The 14,002-nt window shown below is 39.7% G+C and overlaps 1 protein-coding gene across 6 annotated transcripts in view; it reads right to left on the bottom strand.

The window, feature by feature from the left end:
• The window catches only part of Cplane1 (ciliogenesis and planar polarity effector 1), an 88,498-nt gene that overhangs the window by 18,456 nt on the left and 56,040 nt on the right, over window positions 1-14,002 (bottom strand). For 3 of the 6 annotated variants that reach the window (XR_005881580.1, XM_040757594.1, XM_040757597.1), the window contains 10 exons: window positions 11,966-12,247; window positions 10,351-11,097; window positions 8,266-8,423; window positions 7,272-7,401; window positions 6,532-6,586; window positions 4,942-5,046; window positions 2,885-2,977; window positions 1,423-1,532; window positions 923-1,118; window positions 593-709 (listed from right to left, as the gene is read on the bottom strand). Coding sequence is in view for 5 of the 6 variants with exons in the window: in XM_040757594.1 (XP_040613528.1) it covers window positions 593-709; window positions 923-1,118; window positions 1,423-1,532; window positions 2,885-2,977; window positions 4,942-5,046; window positions 6,532-6,586; window positions 7,272-7,401; window positions 8,266-8,423; window positions 10,351-11,097; window positions 11,966-12,247 (1,993 nt within the window). In the remaining variant the exon portion in view is untranslated. The remainder of the gene's footprint in view (window positions 1-592; window positions 710-922; window positions 1,119-1,422; window positions 1,533-2,884; window positions 2,978-4,941; window positions 5,047-6,531; window positions 6,587-7,271; window positions 7,402-8,265; window positions 8,424-10,350; window positions 11,098-11,965; window positions 12,248-14,002) is intronic. The other 3 variants (XM_040757596.1, XM_040757595.1, XM_040757598.1) reach the window with 3 other exon arrangements.

Genomic DNA, 14,002 nt, shown 5'->3' with positions numbered 1-14,002 from the left:
AGCAAAGAAGGGTATACGGGAATATTTGGAGGGAGAAAAGGGATAGCAAGAAAAATTATATGATTATATTATTTTATTATAATAAAAAAATCCCTAGTTGGCTACCATGCCCATGTATTTACTATGTGCTATTACAGAATTTCCTACACATATATTTTATCAGGGGTGTGTGTGTGTGTGATGGGTAGGACAGAGGGAGAGTGTGTGCCACCTTATGAGTGTGGAAGTCAGAGAACAATTTCAAAGAGCTGGTTCTCTCCTCCTATCATGGATCTGGGATTGAACTAGGGTTATCAGACTTAAGAGTGAAAGTGCTTTTACTGATACTGAATTTTCCTTTTCAAATATGAGAAAGGACTCTGACAAGACATTTATTTTCAGTCTTATTACCTGGGGAAAGACATGTACAAGCAAATCTGAGGCTTTCTTGGAAACTACTGTGGGTCCCAGGCTTGGAGCCATGGCTGCACCTCATTTATATACCTTTCCCCTTTCTCTTTCAAGTACTTTTGAAATGACCAAGCAGCAACACTTCTTCTTACATAACAGGAATCTAGCAGGGAGGGCCAGGCAGCACATCCTGGCTGCCTACCTCTGTCCTGCTGCCTGTCCGATGGCGTTACTGGGGGAATCCCAGGCTCCTTCATTTCTATAGCACTTGCTCTCCAGCTCTTCCCATCCAGACAGGGCTGAGTCACTTTTGCAGGCTCTAAAATTAAACCCATAGTAGAACTTGCAGATTCTTTCAAGAACATAAAAGATATATAAACACATATTGTAAATGTCCAAGCCAGGCAACTGAGAGGCTAACAGAACATTTCTAAATGTCAACACAAGCATGTATCTAGAGATCTAGGATACTGTGGGCAAGGATAACAGTGCTAAATACAGTGTGTTTATTTTAGTGTAGAAAAAAAATTACCTTGACTCTCAAAAGCATGAGTAGGAACGGCATTAACAACTGAAGCTGCCATACAATGCAACTCTGCAGATGAAGGGACTTCTGGAGGATGGCTCTGTTGCTTGGTAACATTCTCATCTGAAGGCTCTTCACTAGCAGGTAATTCCAACAGATCATCAGCTTCAATGTCAATCACATCTATGTAAGTGTGTCTAGCCTGAGTTGAACACATAGTAATAATTTTTCTGTAATTTTAGATGACTATAAAAGGGGTGGTAGTGTTAATTTGTTGTCCTTCTTGTTACTAAAGAGCAAGCATCCGAATGCCTAACATGGAAGAAGCAGCAGCATGTCGGTACAGCACTATAGGGCAGAGCACCGAAGTAACTTCTGTCTTTTCTTACAAACCTATGCGTATCTTTATACTTATGTCACCAACAAAATGAGGTACTGTAGAGGTGAACATAGTAAGTTTGAACAAGGATATTATTAAAATTCAATGCACAAACCAAGGCTATTACCAAATGAGGTAGAGAAGGAGACAAGGGCTTCTCTGATATTCCAGTGGGAACTTTGACATTTAGATATATATCTGGAATCAAGAGCTGAGGAACAGTCAAAGGTTCATGACCTGGAAATTAAGGAAAGAAAATCAGAAATGTAAAACATGTCTGTAGTCATTAATTTTCTAAGAACAAGTTTGCAACAAAACAAAATAAAATAAATAGATGCTTCCTAGGTATAAATATATTAAATAAAATTCAATTCTAGTCTAAGGGTAATTTTCTACAAGGAAATTTATAACCAAAGACAAAGGACTACTCTTCATTTTGTCTACTACATGGACAATAAGATATATAAATTTTGTAAAAAAATTTTCTAATTTCCCATTTCTATTTTAAACATACTAAATTATTTTACTTAAGAAAAACACACATTAGCTACATTTTTAAAAGTTTTAATAGTTAAGTTTTACTGAGATATATAATTCATACTCTTAAAATGGATTTAGGATAATCACAGAGCTCACTTCTAACTTTTACAGATTAAAATGCGGGGGCTGGAGAGATGGCTCAGCAGTTAAGAGCACTGGCTGCTATTCCAGAGGATTCACTTTCCAGCACCCATACAGCAGTTCACAACTGTCTGCAACTCAAGTTCCAGGGGATCTGACACCCTCATACAGACATTCATGCAGGCAAAACACCAATGCATATAAAATAATAATAAATCTTTTTTAAAGTTAAAAATAAATAACTAAAATGTTTTAGCATCTGAATTTCATTAGTTATTTGCCTCTTATTCAGCAGTAAGTAAAAAGGCTTCTCACTTCAGAGATAGGCACACAGTTGAACTCTGTGCTTTTGTTCTAGGACTCAAATCTACTTTTCTAGCATTTTGTTTTTAATAAAATATTACTCTAGCCAGGCGGTGATAGCTCACGCCTTTAATCCCAGCACTCGGGAGGCAGAGGCAAGTGGATCTCTGTGAGTTCGAGGCTGGGCTTGACCGTCAGCCTCCAAAACAATACAGAGAAACCCTGTCTCGTAAAACCAAAAAAAAAAAAAAAAAAAAAAAACCTCTAAAATGTGAAATAAACTTTACATCATATTGACTTTACTGAAAAACTGCTAAAAGAGCTTGAAGTTAAATCATAGGTTAGGGTTAAAATCTGAGAGAAAAACATTTAAGTTGTCATCCTATCTCTATGAAGCCACTTGCTTGGTTAGACTATTTTCTAAGGGATAGAGTGACTTTGGTTTTCACATTATGCCAACTAACTTTAATAAATAAAACTTAATCTTGGGCCTGGCGCTGGTGGCGCACGCCTTTAATCCCAGCACTCGGGAGGTAGAGGCAGGCGGATCTCTGTGAGTTCGAGGCCAGGCTGGACCGACAGCCTCCAAAACAACACAGAGAAACCCTGTCTCGAAAAACCAAAAAAAAAAAAAAACTTAATCTTGGAGAACAAAGAACTCATACCTGAGGTAGCAGAAATGACTTGTTGATTTTTACCACTTTCAGAATTAAGTTCTTGGGATGTACCTTCCTTATCTTGGGAAGTACCTTCCTTTTCTTGTAGTAAATTCGAATAGATGATGGAAAAAAGAAAAATAATTTCACAAACACAGTATATAAATACAGATAATTAGATAGTGTATGTAAAAGTTGTAAGGAAAACAGATTACCAGCTTAAATTAACCTTTATATAATATGACTATAGAATTTATTTTATTTAACTTTGAGACATGATCTTACTATGTAGCCCTGGCTGACCTGGAACTCATTATGGTGATCAGGCTGGCTTCAAACTCACAGAGATCTCCTGCCACTACCTTCTGAGTTCTGGGTTTAAAAGCATGAACCACCATGCCAGCTAAAATCCTAATCCTAAAAAAAGCAAAGAAAGATCAGAAATGGTGTGCACACCTTAAATCCTAGCACTCAGGAAGCAGAGGCAGGAGGATCTCTGTGAGTGCAAGGCTATCTTAGTCTACAAAGCCAGTTGTAGGCCAGTCAGGACCCAAAGAAAAAAGGAGAAGAAAGAAAACAACTCTTAAGAACTCTCTAACACACAATGTACTCAACAGTCAGAAGCCTGCTAAATATTTTATGGTACAACTGCAAAAGGAATATCCTTATAGAATACTCTTGGCAATGTTTAATGTAAGTAGAAATCAAAGGAGATGAGGTTCTGTAAATACACTAGTTGGTAATTTTCAGATATGACATAACTATAACATTATTTTACATGACAAAAAAGGATGTTCCATGCCACCCAATTTTCTCAGACTTAAACAACTAATTAACATCATATTAAGGATTATTACTCAATACAAAGTAATTTAAACACCACTGAACTAGCATTTATCTTATTGGTATGCGGTATGCATGAACTATGCAATAATATTGACTACACATATGCATCACATTCAATATTGCTGCAAATGTGATATAAATACAGTATAAAGAAATAGCCTGTTAAGATACATTATAAGAGTGTTTAGCCAGGTTATGGTGGTGCACGCCTTTAATCCCAGCACTTGGGAGGCAGAGGCAGGTGGATCTCTGTGAGTTCAAGACCAGCCTGGTCTACAAGAGGACAGCCTCCAAAGCCACAGAGAAACCCTGTCTCAAAAAACCAAAAAAAAAAAGTCTAAGGGTAACTGGAGAAACCAACACTGGGACATGACAGTTACATTCTCAGGGAAAAGCTAGGAATATGGAAACACTCAGAGACCAGGAGTTCAGATAGTATGAAAGGACACTCTTACCATGCTCTGTACCTAGTTATATGAAATGTATGATTTCATATCTCATAGCTTGCTATATTATATCAATGAGTAATTATGCATTTTACAAGAGGACAAAATCAGAAGACGTATAATGAATACTTCGAAAGGTTCTGTACACCTCTTTATGCTCAAGGACAGACAGTCACTTGCCCTCTCAGACTAACCACAATCTAGTAGTCTTCTCCTGCCAACTTCACTTAGTCAGAACCCAAACCTCTCACTCTAGGTCTACATTTCCAATGAAGGAATCTCAGGGTCTAGAGAGTCTAATTCAAAACATTCTTTATACTCACTTGAGATCTTTAACATGTTTGCAATCAAAATCTCTATGTTTTACTTACATTACCAGTTCAGGTTATCACAAATGCTATTCCAGGCTACCATAAATGCTACTCCTAATTTTTCCTAGGAAATTAAGGAGAACGATGGATAAGTAACTAATATCACATAATTAAAAATTCCCTTTAAATCACTGCCTTAAAGAAAAAAAATACCTTACAAAAGTTATAAAAGACATTATTTTTTAACCATGTGTATGTGTTAATAAATATGCATGCTGGCTAAGTACAGATACCCAGAGGCCAGAAGGATATGTCAGGTTCCCTGCAGCTGGAATTACAGTCACTTGTGAATTGCCCAACATGGATGCTAGAAACTCTAGCATCTAGAGGAGAGTAAGTGCTCTTAACTACTGAGCTGTCTCCAGCTATTACATATGAATTTTTTAACTTTTAAAGTATTTACCTGGGTCTGTGTTTGTACTTGCATCCTGACTTCCCACAGCTTTCTTTCGTACAGAGGCCATGAAGTGCAGTCCAGCCGAAGTATTCACATCATCTTCTAACATTTCTTAAATATAACAAAATACTGAAAACAATCACTGAGAGCCAACATGCTGCTGGAAGCACAGTAACTAGAGGTATGTGTTGGGATGTTATTAAAGTGCATTTTCTACATGAGGTGCTATATAAACTACATCTTAAAGACAGTGAATCAAACCTACATTTGTAGAGGACACTGTATGTCAGGCCCAGAAACCTAGAACCTTCTCCTCCAGCTAATGAAGATCCAGATCCAGTGAAAACAATGTGATCAGATTGTTATTGTAGAAAATCTACCCCACATGTGGAAAGTAGAGCTGAATGAACAAAACTGAAGACAATCAGATAAGGCTTCTGTAGCTGGGTTATAAAGGAGGTAAAAAAGGATAGGACCGGTTACTGGCTGGTAAGAAGGGGAAGTAAAAGGCAGAATTTGGGGGTTGTTTTTTTATTGATATTAATATAAATGGAGACAAAGAACATAAAAGGGAAAAAAAAACTGTCTGGGCAGGAAAGACACTGACGTACAAGCGGTCTTATGCCCAAGCAGAGAAGCTCTGCGGGAGCAGAATCAAAGTCCTAACTATATCATGGCAGACTGAGTTAGACTGAGATTCTACCGGGGAGATGACCTAGGAAGACTAGCTGGAATAAGAGAATAACAATTACACATAATAAATTGGGTATAATAACATAGACATAAAACAATTGGGTGTAGTAAATACATATTTGGTCTTTGTTCTTAGGTCCAGGCAACTTTCTACACCTTTAGAAGTTCTTAAGAATGGCCCTCAAAGGCTCATATATTTGAATGTTTAGTCATCAGGGAGTGGAACTGTTTGAAAGGATTAGAAGGATTGGGAGGTGTGGCCTCATTAGAGGAAGTGTGCCACCTAGAGTAGGCTTTGAGGTTTCAAAAGCCTAAGCCATGCCCAGTCTTTCTCTCTGTCACCCCCTCTCTGCTTATAGATCAGGGTGTAGCTCTCAGCTACTGTTCCAAAGCCATGTTTGCCACCATGTTTCCTGCCATGATGACAATGGACTAGCCCTCTGAAACTGTAAGCAAGGCCCAATTAAATACATTCTTTTCAGTTGCTTTGCCAGGTGGCGGGGGCATGTGCCTACAATCCTAGCACTTGGGAGGCATAGGCCAGCAGATTTCTGATTTCAAGACCAGACTTGTCTACAGAGTCAGTTCCAGGACAGCCCCACCTCAAAAAAAAAAAAAAAAAAAAAAAAAAAGTTCTGTGGTCATGGTGTCTCTTCACCGCAACAGAACACTAAGACAGTAATTCAATTTCAGTTTTATATTACATTTATTTCTTTCCTCTTCCACCCCAAGACCGAGTTTCTCTGCATAGCCCTGGCTATGTTGGATCTTGATTTATAAACCAGTCTGGCCTCAAACTCAGAGATTCTCCTGGCTCTTCCCCACCACCCAGCCTTACTATATATTTCATTCTAAAAAGCTGACTTAACACTAAACTTAGACATTAATCATGTGTATACATACCATAAGGAATGTCAAATTTTTCCAAAGGTTGAGAATCACAATGTCCTAGTTGTTCCTAAATGGAGCCAAACAATCAATAATTGAAAAGCATTTATCAGTTTGGAAAAAAATACACCTAAGAGCTATGAAGATTGAATTCTTTGTTATAGGTTCAATTTCCATCATTTTAGGCCTAACTAATAAATCTGTTAAAGCAACAACTGTACAAGAGTTCATGAAATCCACAAGTCAAACAATAAAAATGGTATTACCAATTTAACACCAACTTACTACTTATTATAAACTAGTTATTATAAACAAGTCTCCATAGCAGGGCAGGCTTGACACTCAAACTGTACCCCTATCCTGCCAACGTCTTTAATGGACTCAAAAGACACTTAGTGCCTCTAGACATACTCATGAGGACTATATAGCAAATCTACCTGGATAACCCTTGAGAGGAAATGACAACATCATGTACTATGTCATTACGACAGAGAAAAACCCAGAGTGACTTCATACACATCAGTCACCAGGCAGATGTTCTAAGCTGCAGTTTTCAGTTTGCCTCCCAGTTGTTTTTCACATCCATAACTGAGTATCCATTTGTGGAGGGAATCAGCAGAGCTCTTTTGTAGTATGATGACCAGACCCTCCAAACCATGGCCAGAAACTTCCAGCAACCAGGGCTACACAGTCACAAAGAAATACCAAAGTGTTCCATGCAAGTTAGGGAAGAATCTACTGTAGTTGTTCTGTACCTTGGGTTCCACGATGACTTCTGGCCCGTTACTAATGAGGGAATCCTCTGGTCGGAAACTAACACTTGGTTTTCTTCTTGGCTTCTGAGCTCTTTCTTCTTGTAGCTCTCTCTCAGCTCGTCTGCTTTGCCTGTAGAAGCAATAGTATAGAACATGGTTTTCCTTATAATAACTTTAGGTTCTCATTTGTGTCTGGATACTTGAAAATAATTGCTGAAAATCCACTTCACAAGATTTAATTAACAAGATCTTCTTCTAGAATACAAACAGTTATAGGTAACACTGAATTAAGTATTCTCATTTGGTCACTAGAATGTGGGGATAGATATACCTTTCAAGCAGTTTTCAAACTCTGTTGCATATTAGAAGTTGGTGCCAGAAACCCATGGAAACCTCCACTAAGCTCCTTGAAGAGGCTAAATAAAAACCTCAGCAAGGAGAGTTCAACAGTGGGAAGGATAGCACTGGTAAATTTAAACATGTGCTCTACACATATAACATTCCAATCATCACATCTTGGACACACACCGCAGGTCAAAGTCTGTAATAATAGGTGCTCTTCAGTTAGTCTTGGACAACCTTGCTTTTCTACATGCACATTTCTTAGTGCCCTGAAACACTTCATGTCATCACCTACTCTCCTGCTACCTTGTAACGGTTTGAAGGATATATGGTAAAGCGAGTAAAAATAAATAAATACTGGTTCAAAGTGTTGAACTGCTCATGGAATTTACAGAACATAACTGTTCATTCTGTCATAGAAACATGGAGAAAACGCTCCAGCCCGTGAAAGGTAAGAAAGAAAACCTTATGAAAAATGGAGAGGGAAAAAGATAGCATTCACAATAGGAAAAATCTTTCCTCACTATAAGATTAAACACATGGTAGCAGACATGGAAACTACTAACTACATTACTATGAAAGGACTGGAGCAGAACCATCCTCACTACTTTGGCATACCACGTTAACAGATAACATTTCATTCAGAACTTGCCTCTTCTTTCCTTGTGTTCTTTTAGATGGTTCCACATTGACCTTTAGAAATTGAAGTTGACCAGAATCACCTTGTTCAAATGCATCATATGCTCCTTTTTGTTGGCATCTTTTAAATGCCATGAGGTTTTCAAGTGGAATAAGCTGGGGCTTCTTGTACTACAGAAAGAAAGCAGAACAACTTAAATACACAATCATGTAGAAAAAACAAAGGAAATATTTGTTTAAATTAAACTAAGGCACATAAGAGACAGAACACATCAAACTCAACAAAGAATGTCTAATTTTAGACAATTAGAGAGGGCTGTTAAATTTCATATAGGTTTTTTTTTACTTTCTCCCCTGGAGACTGGCTCATTGTTGAGCATACTACGTCAATGGTCGGCCTTTCAGCTGCAACCTCTGCCCTCAAATAAGTCACCTTGTTTCAAAAGTAAAGTCCCTATCTTCTAACTTGCATTTCCTTATAAAATCTTCCTCCCTGTGAGGGAACTGAAGTGTGGCATCTAATTAACTATAAACACAAGAGGCAGGATGTAGTCCTTGAAGACTGTAGTTGGAAAGAACATTATCAGCACATATTGATAATCCCTAAACATGGTCAGGAGAACTTGGGGTTCAGCACATTATTCTAGTAAAAAAAAAAACTTTAAAATTCCACATCTTTAATCCCTTCTTCTCTGATTATAGTATGTTCAGAAAAGGAGGCGTGGGGCGTGGCTAACACTTCCTCTAATGAGTAACCATTCCTCTCCATAGTAGCACCTGTGAGTAGTGAAGTATAGCAGAGAATACGTTATTCGATTACTATCCTAATATGGTACTACAGACTTACAAAGTTAGAAGCTAAATCTGAATTTCCATAGTCAAAGATAGTATCTTTCAAGGGATCTGATGAATTTATAAAGCTACTGTCTTGTTACATGGAAAGCTACAGACAAACTAGCATGTGCTTAAAAACTTTTATCGGGGGCTGGAGAGATGGCCCAGAGGTTATAAACACTGGCTGCTCTTCCAGAGGTCCTGAGTTTAATTCCCAGCAACCACATGGTGGTTCGCAACCATCTGTAATGAGATCTGATGCCCTTTTCCAGCATAAAGTCATACATGCAGACAGAACACTGTTACATAATAAAATAAATCTTAAAAAAAACCTTTTATCTGAAACAGATTTGAAGATGATCATATCACAACTGCTTGAAACTTCAAGCACACCATGTGCACTTGCTACATACACAACACTCTACCTAGTAAATTTATTTTATTTATATCTTACATATGCAAAAAATGCACGATAGAGTATAAATTCTGGTATTAATAAAAAATACCTAAATTATTTAAAATGTAAAATCATTTTAAACCTGAATTTTATGCTATTGTAGCAGAAGAATTATCCTAAGAAATAGGCTGACAAACAGTTCAGCAGTAAAGCGCTTGCTACTGAGCTGATGATTTGTTCTGGTTCCCAGAGCCCATAAGGCAGGAAAGAAGTAGCCTACACAAGCTGTCCTCTAACGTTCAACCATGTGCTCATGGTATGCACATGTGTGTACACTGTGCTGGATGGTTTTATGTCAACCTGACCCAACATTAAATCATCTGAGAAAAGAGAACCTCAGTTAAGAAAATGCCTCCTTAAGATCAGGCTATAGGCAAGCCTGTAGGGCATTTTCTTAATTAGTGACTGATGTGGAAGGACCCAGCCCATTGTGGCTGGTGCCATCCCTGAGGAGGTGGTCCTAGCTTCTATTGGAAAGGAGGCTGAGCAAGCCATAGGGAGCAAGCCAGGAAGCAGCACCTCTCCAAGGCCTCTGCATCAGCTCCTATCTCCAGGTTCCTGCCCTGACTTCCTTTAATGGTGATCTTTCAGTGATGAGGAAGTGTAAGCCAAATAAACCCTTTCCTCCCTGAGTTGCTTTTGGGCATGGTGTTTCATTCCAGCAATAGTAGCCCTAAATAAGACATATACCCATGTATATGTCCTTGTATATGTTCAAGACATGCTCTTGAGCTCTCACAGAACATACCATATTTACAGCATGGGAAAATGCAACAGCTTTTCAATCACCACACATTAAGCCATTACCGTATTCTCCGGGGGCAGACATGAATGAAGTAACGATAGCTGTGGATACTTCTTTTCTTCTATGCCACATTGGGGAGGTACTGAGGGCAGTCTACTTGATGCTCTCGATGGTGATGAGAACATGTAAGGAGGCTTAAATTGGAGGTGTAGTAAAGGAAGTCCAACAGAATTCTGAAGACCTGTCTCAGGGGGCCCTGGTTTAACATCAAACACACTTTCTGGCCCTATAAACCCTGAAGAATCCTGCTGAGGTGCCGAGTACTGCTGTCCACCATATTGACCCAAGTTCACATGCTTCGGAGTATCTCTAAGGACAGTGTCTGCCTTTTTCATGGCTTTAGCATTATGGTGGCTCGAATCTGAATGGCATGAAGTGGCACACATTATTCTCTGAGACAGAGGAAGTAGGCGAGGATCAGATAATCCCCAAGCCTCTTTTGGTTGGGTCTGAGGTCTGAAAGGAACTTCTGGAATTCTTCCTAGAGGTAAGGAAAGGGGCTTGAATTCATACTTGGGCTGAAAATGAAGCAAAGGAAAACCATTCCCAGGAGCTATTGTTCTGGCAGGTGGGATCAGCTGAGGAGCCTTCTGGACAGCAGCAGGCGGGAACAGAAGTTGGAGGCCAGGGTCTCCAGCAGGAGCGTGAGAACATGAGGTGGCTGGCAAGCTTTGAGCTGCTCCAGTTTGACCTCTCACCTTAGGCTGGCCATCTAATTGACACAAGGGAATACTCCCATGTGGAAGATCCTGAAAGAAAAACAGTATTATGTAAATTTAGAATATAGTACAAATTTCTTTTTATAAATGATATTCATGTGAAGTGAACAGATAGCATGTAAAAAAACTGCTAAAGCAATACATTTATTCAAACAACAAAAAGCCAATGATCAAGTAGGACACAAATACTCTGTGTGTGTGTGTGTGTGTGTGTGTGTGTGTGTGTGTGTGTGTGTGTGTGTGTGTGATTAGCTTTTACTGTTAACTTGAGACAACCTAGAGTCACTGGGGAAACAGTTTCAATAAGAGACTGTCTATACTGGGTTGGCCTGTGGACATGCCTGTGGAAGATTCTCTTAAATTAATTCACATGGGAAGACCCAGCCCATAGTGTGTGGCACCATTCCCTAGGCATGGGGGTTCCCAACTGTGTAAAAGTAGAGAAACGGCACAGAGCATAAGCAAGAAAGTAAGGCTCATATTCATTTGTTTCTGCTTTTGACTGTGGATGTGATATGATTACTGCCTCAAGTTTCTTCTACTTTGACCTGACTAATGGACTATAGCCTGAAACTGCAAGGTGAAATAAACCCTTTCTCCTACAAGTTCCTTTTTGGTTATTTTATAACAGGAACAGAAATAAAACCAGAGTACATGTGCAGGCAGAGACCATAAGACTACCCTGGCTATCATTCTTCAAGTGTCATCTACTGATTTTGTCTTGTTTTGTTTTATTGTTTTAAAACAGGGTCTCTCATTGGCCAAGAACTCACTAAGTAGGTTAAGAGAGCTTGATGGGGAGCACAGGGATTTGTTGCTACCACCATGTCTCGAGCCTTCAAGCATTTTGCTAGCTGAGCTGTTTTCTCAGTTCTAATGGTGTCTTTGTGTGAATTACCTGTGTTCTTCCATTATTGTCTTGATCAGGCTGATTGATTCCTCCAGGGTCCAGTGGGCCATTCTTGCCAGGCTCCCTGATGCACTCTCCCATGGAGTCTGGGTTAGCAAAAAACCTCTGTCTGCTGTTGGCTTCAGTACAACCACTCCTTGTAGGCTTTGGCACTTGACTTTCCCCAGAAGGCACAGGCTGAAGCTGCTGAAGGAGTCGATGCATGTCTGGGAGATTAGCAACAGATGGCCCCACTATTTGCATTAGGCTCAGGAAATTGATCTGTTGCAGCTAGAATAAAACAAATGATACCTTAAAAACAATGAAAAGGCAGGACAGTGGCGGTGCATGCCTTAAATCCCAGCACTTGAGAGGCAGAGGCAAGTGGATCTCTTGAGCTCGAGGCCAGCCTGGTCTAAAGATTGAGTTGGAGGATAGCCTGGGCTACACAGAGAAAACAGTCTTGAAAAAACAAAAACAAAACAAAATCCAATCAAAAGAAGGTTAAGATATCATCAAGAGCCACATTCGCAAATGCTGAGTGGAGAACTAAAGCAGGAAGGCTTTTTTAAAGGGAGAGATAGAAGTATAACTTCCTGTCATCTTGGGACATGAGTTCTAACTCAGGAAAGAAGGGGAACTATTTGCACAACTAACTCACATAAGATATCGGGGGGGGGAAGGGACCTACTGGAGTGAGATGATGCTTCAGGGTAAGTATGCTTTGGAAAGAGCAGAGCAGCACAAGAGAAGAGTGTGGATTGACTGGATGAGGGGTAAAAGCAGGCACCAGTGGTTCCAGACTTTTCTGAACACAACAATCACTTCAGTGGCATTAAAAATTCCTGAAGACCATGTCACATCTCATCCGTATCAGAAGTCTGACGATCAGAACTAGGGTCAGAAGAGGTCACCAGCACCCTGGAATTGGAATCAGGGATGTTTGTGAGCTACCACTTGGGTTTTGGGAGTCAAAGCCTGGTCTTCAAAGAGCAGCAAGTGATCTAACTACTGAACAATTTCTTCAGCTCCTAGAATTTTAATTCCTAAGATCTAAATTGTGTTCACATTATGGGTCCAGGAATCAACTCTGAAATATACTGGACTTGCAAAAGTATAGTGAAAAAATACTGAAGAAAAAGGCTGGTTGTAGGGTTTTCTAGACCAGTAGAAGAATTCCTACTTGATGAAACAAAGCAACAGGGCAGCATAACAAGTTTTAGAAATGTATGGATTCCATCCAAATATAAAGAATACTGAGCTGGGCAAAACACCCACAAAGCCCTGATCTTGATCCCCAGTGCAGAGGGAGACGAAGAAGAAAAAAGAGGAGGAGGAGGAGGAGGAGGATGGAGGAGAAAGAAATAGCAAGCAGGCAGGCAAGTAAGATAGTTCAGCAGGTAGAGGTGCTTGCTGTCAAGCCTAACAACCTCAGTTTGATCTCTGGGACTGTCTTAGTCACGGTGTCTATTGCTGGGAAGAGACACCATGACCACAGCAACTCTTATAAAGGAAAAACATTTAGCTGGGCTAGCTTACATTTACAGAAGGTTAACCCATTATCATCATGGCAGGGAGCATGGTGGCATGCAGGCAGACATGGTACTGGTGAAGTAGCTGAGAGTTCTACATCTTGACTTTCAGGCAACAGAAGTGTTCTGAGACACTGGGCGTATCTTGAGCAAAGGAGACCTCAAAGTTCACCTCCACAGTGACACTCTTTCTCCAACAAGGCCATACCTCCTAATAGTGCCACTCCCTTTGTGGGTCATTTTTTTTTTTCAAGCCACCAAAGGGACCCACATGGGACCCACATGGTCGACCAAGGCAACCAACTCCTGCAAGTTGTCCTCTGAACTTCACATGCATACAGAGATATGCACACACATGCATACACACGCACACACAAATATAGAGTTTAAAAAAGAAACAGAGGAACATATTACAAGAAAAATAATTAAGTCTAAAAAGAAAATATTTGAAGCCAGGCGGTGGTGGTGAATGCCTTTAATCCCAACGCTAGGAAGGCAGAAGCAGGAGGGTCTC

The sequence above is a fragment of the Mesocricetus auratus genome, unplaced genomic scaffold, assembly GCF_017639785.1.
Source record: "Mesocricetus auratus isolate SY011 unplaced genomic scaffold, BCM_Maur_2.0 Super-Scaffold_100015, whole genome shotgun sequence".
Classification (NCBI taxonomy): Eukaryota; Metazoa; Chordata; class Mammalia; order Rodentia; family Cricetidae; genus Mesocricetus; species Mesocricetus auratus.
The sequence above is the reverse complement of the archived record's forward strand: the minus strand, read 5'-3'. Positions and strand labels throughout refer to the sequence as shown.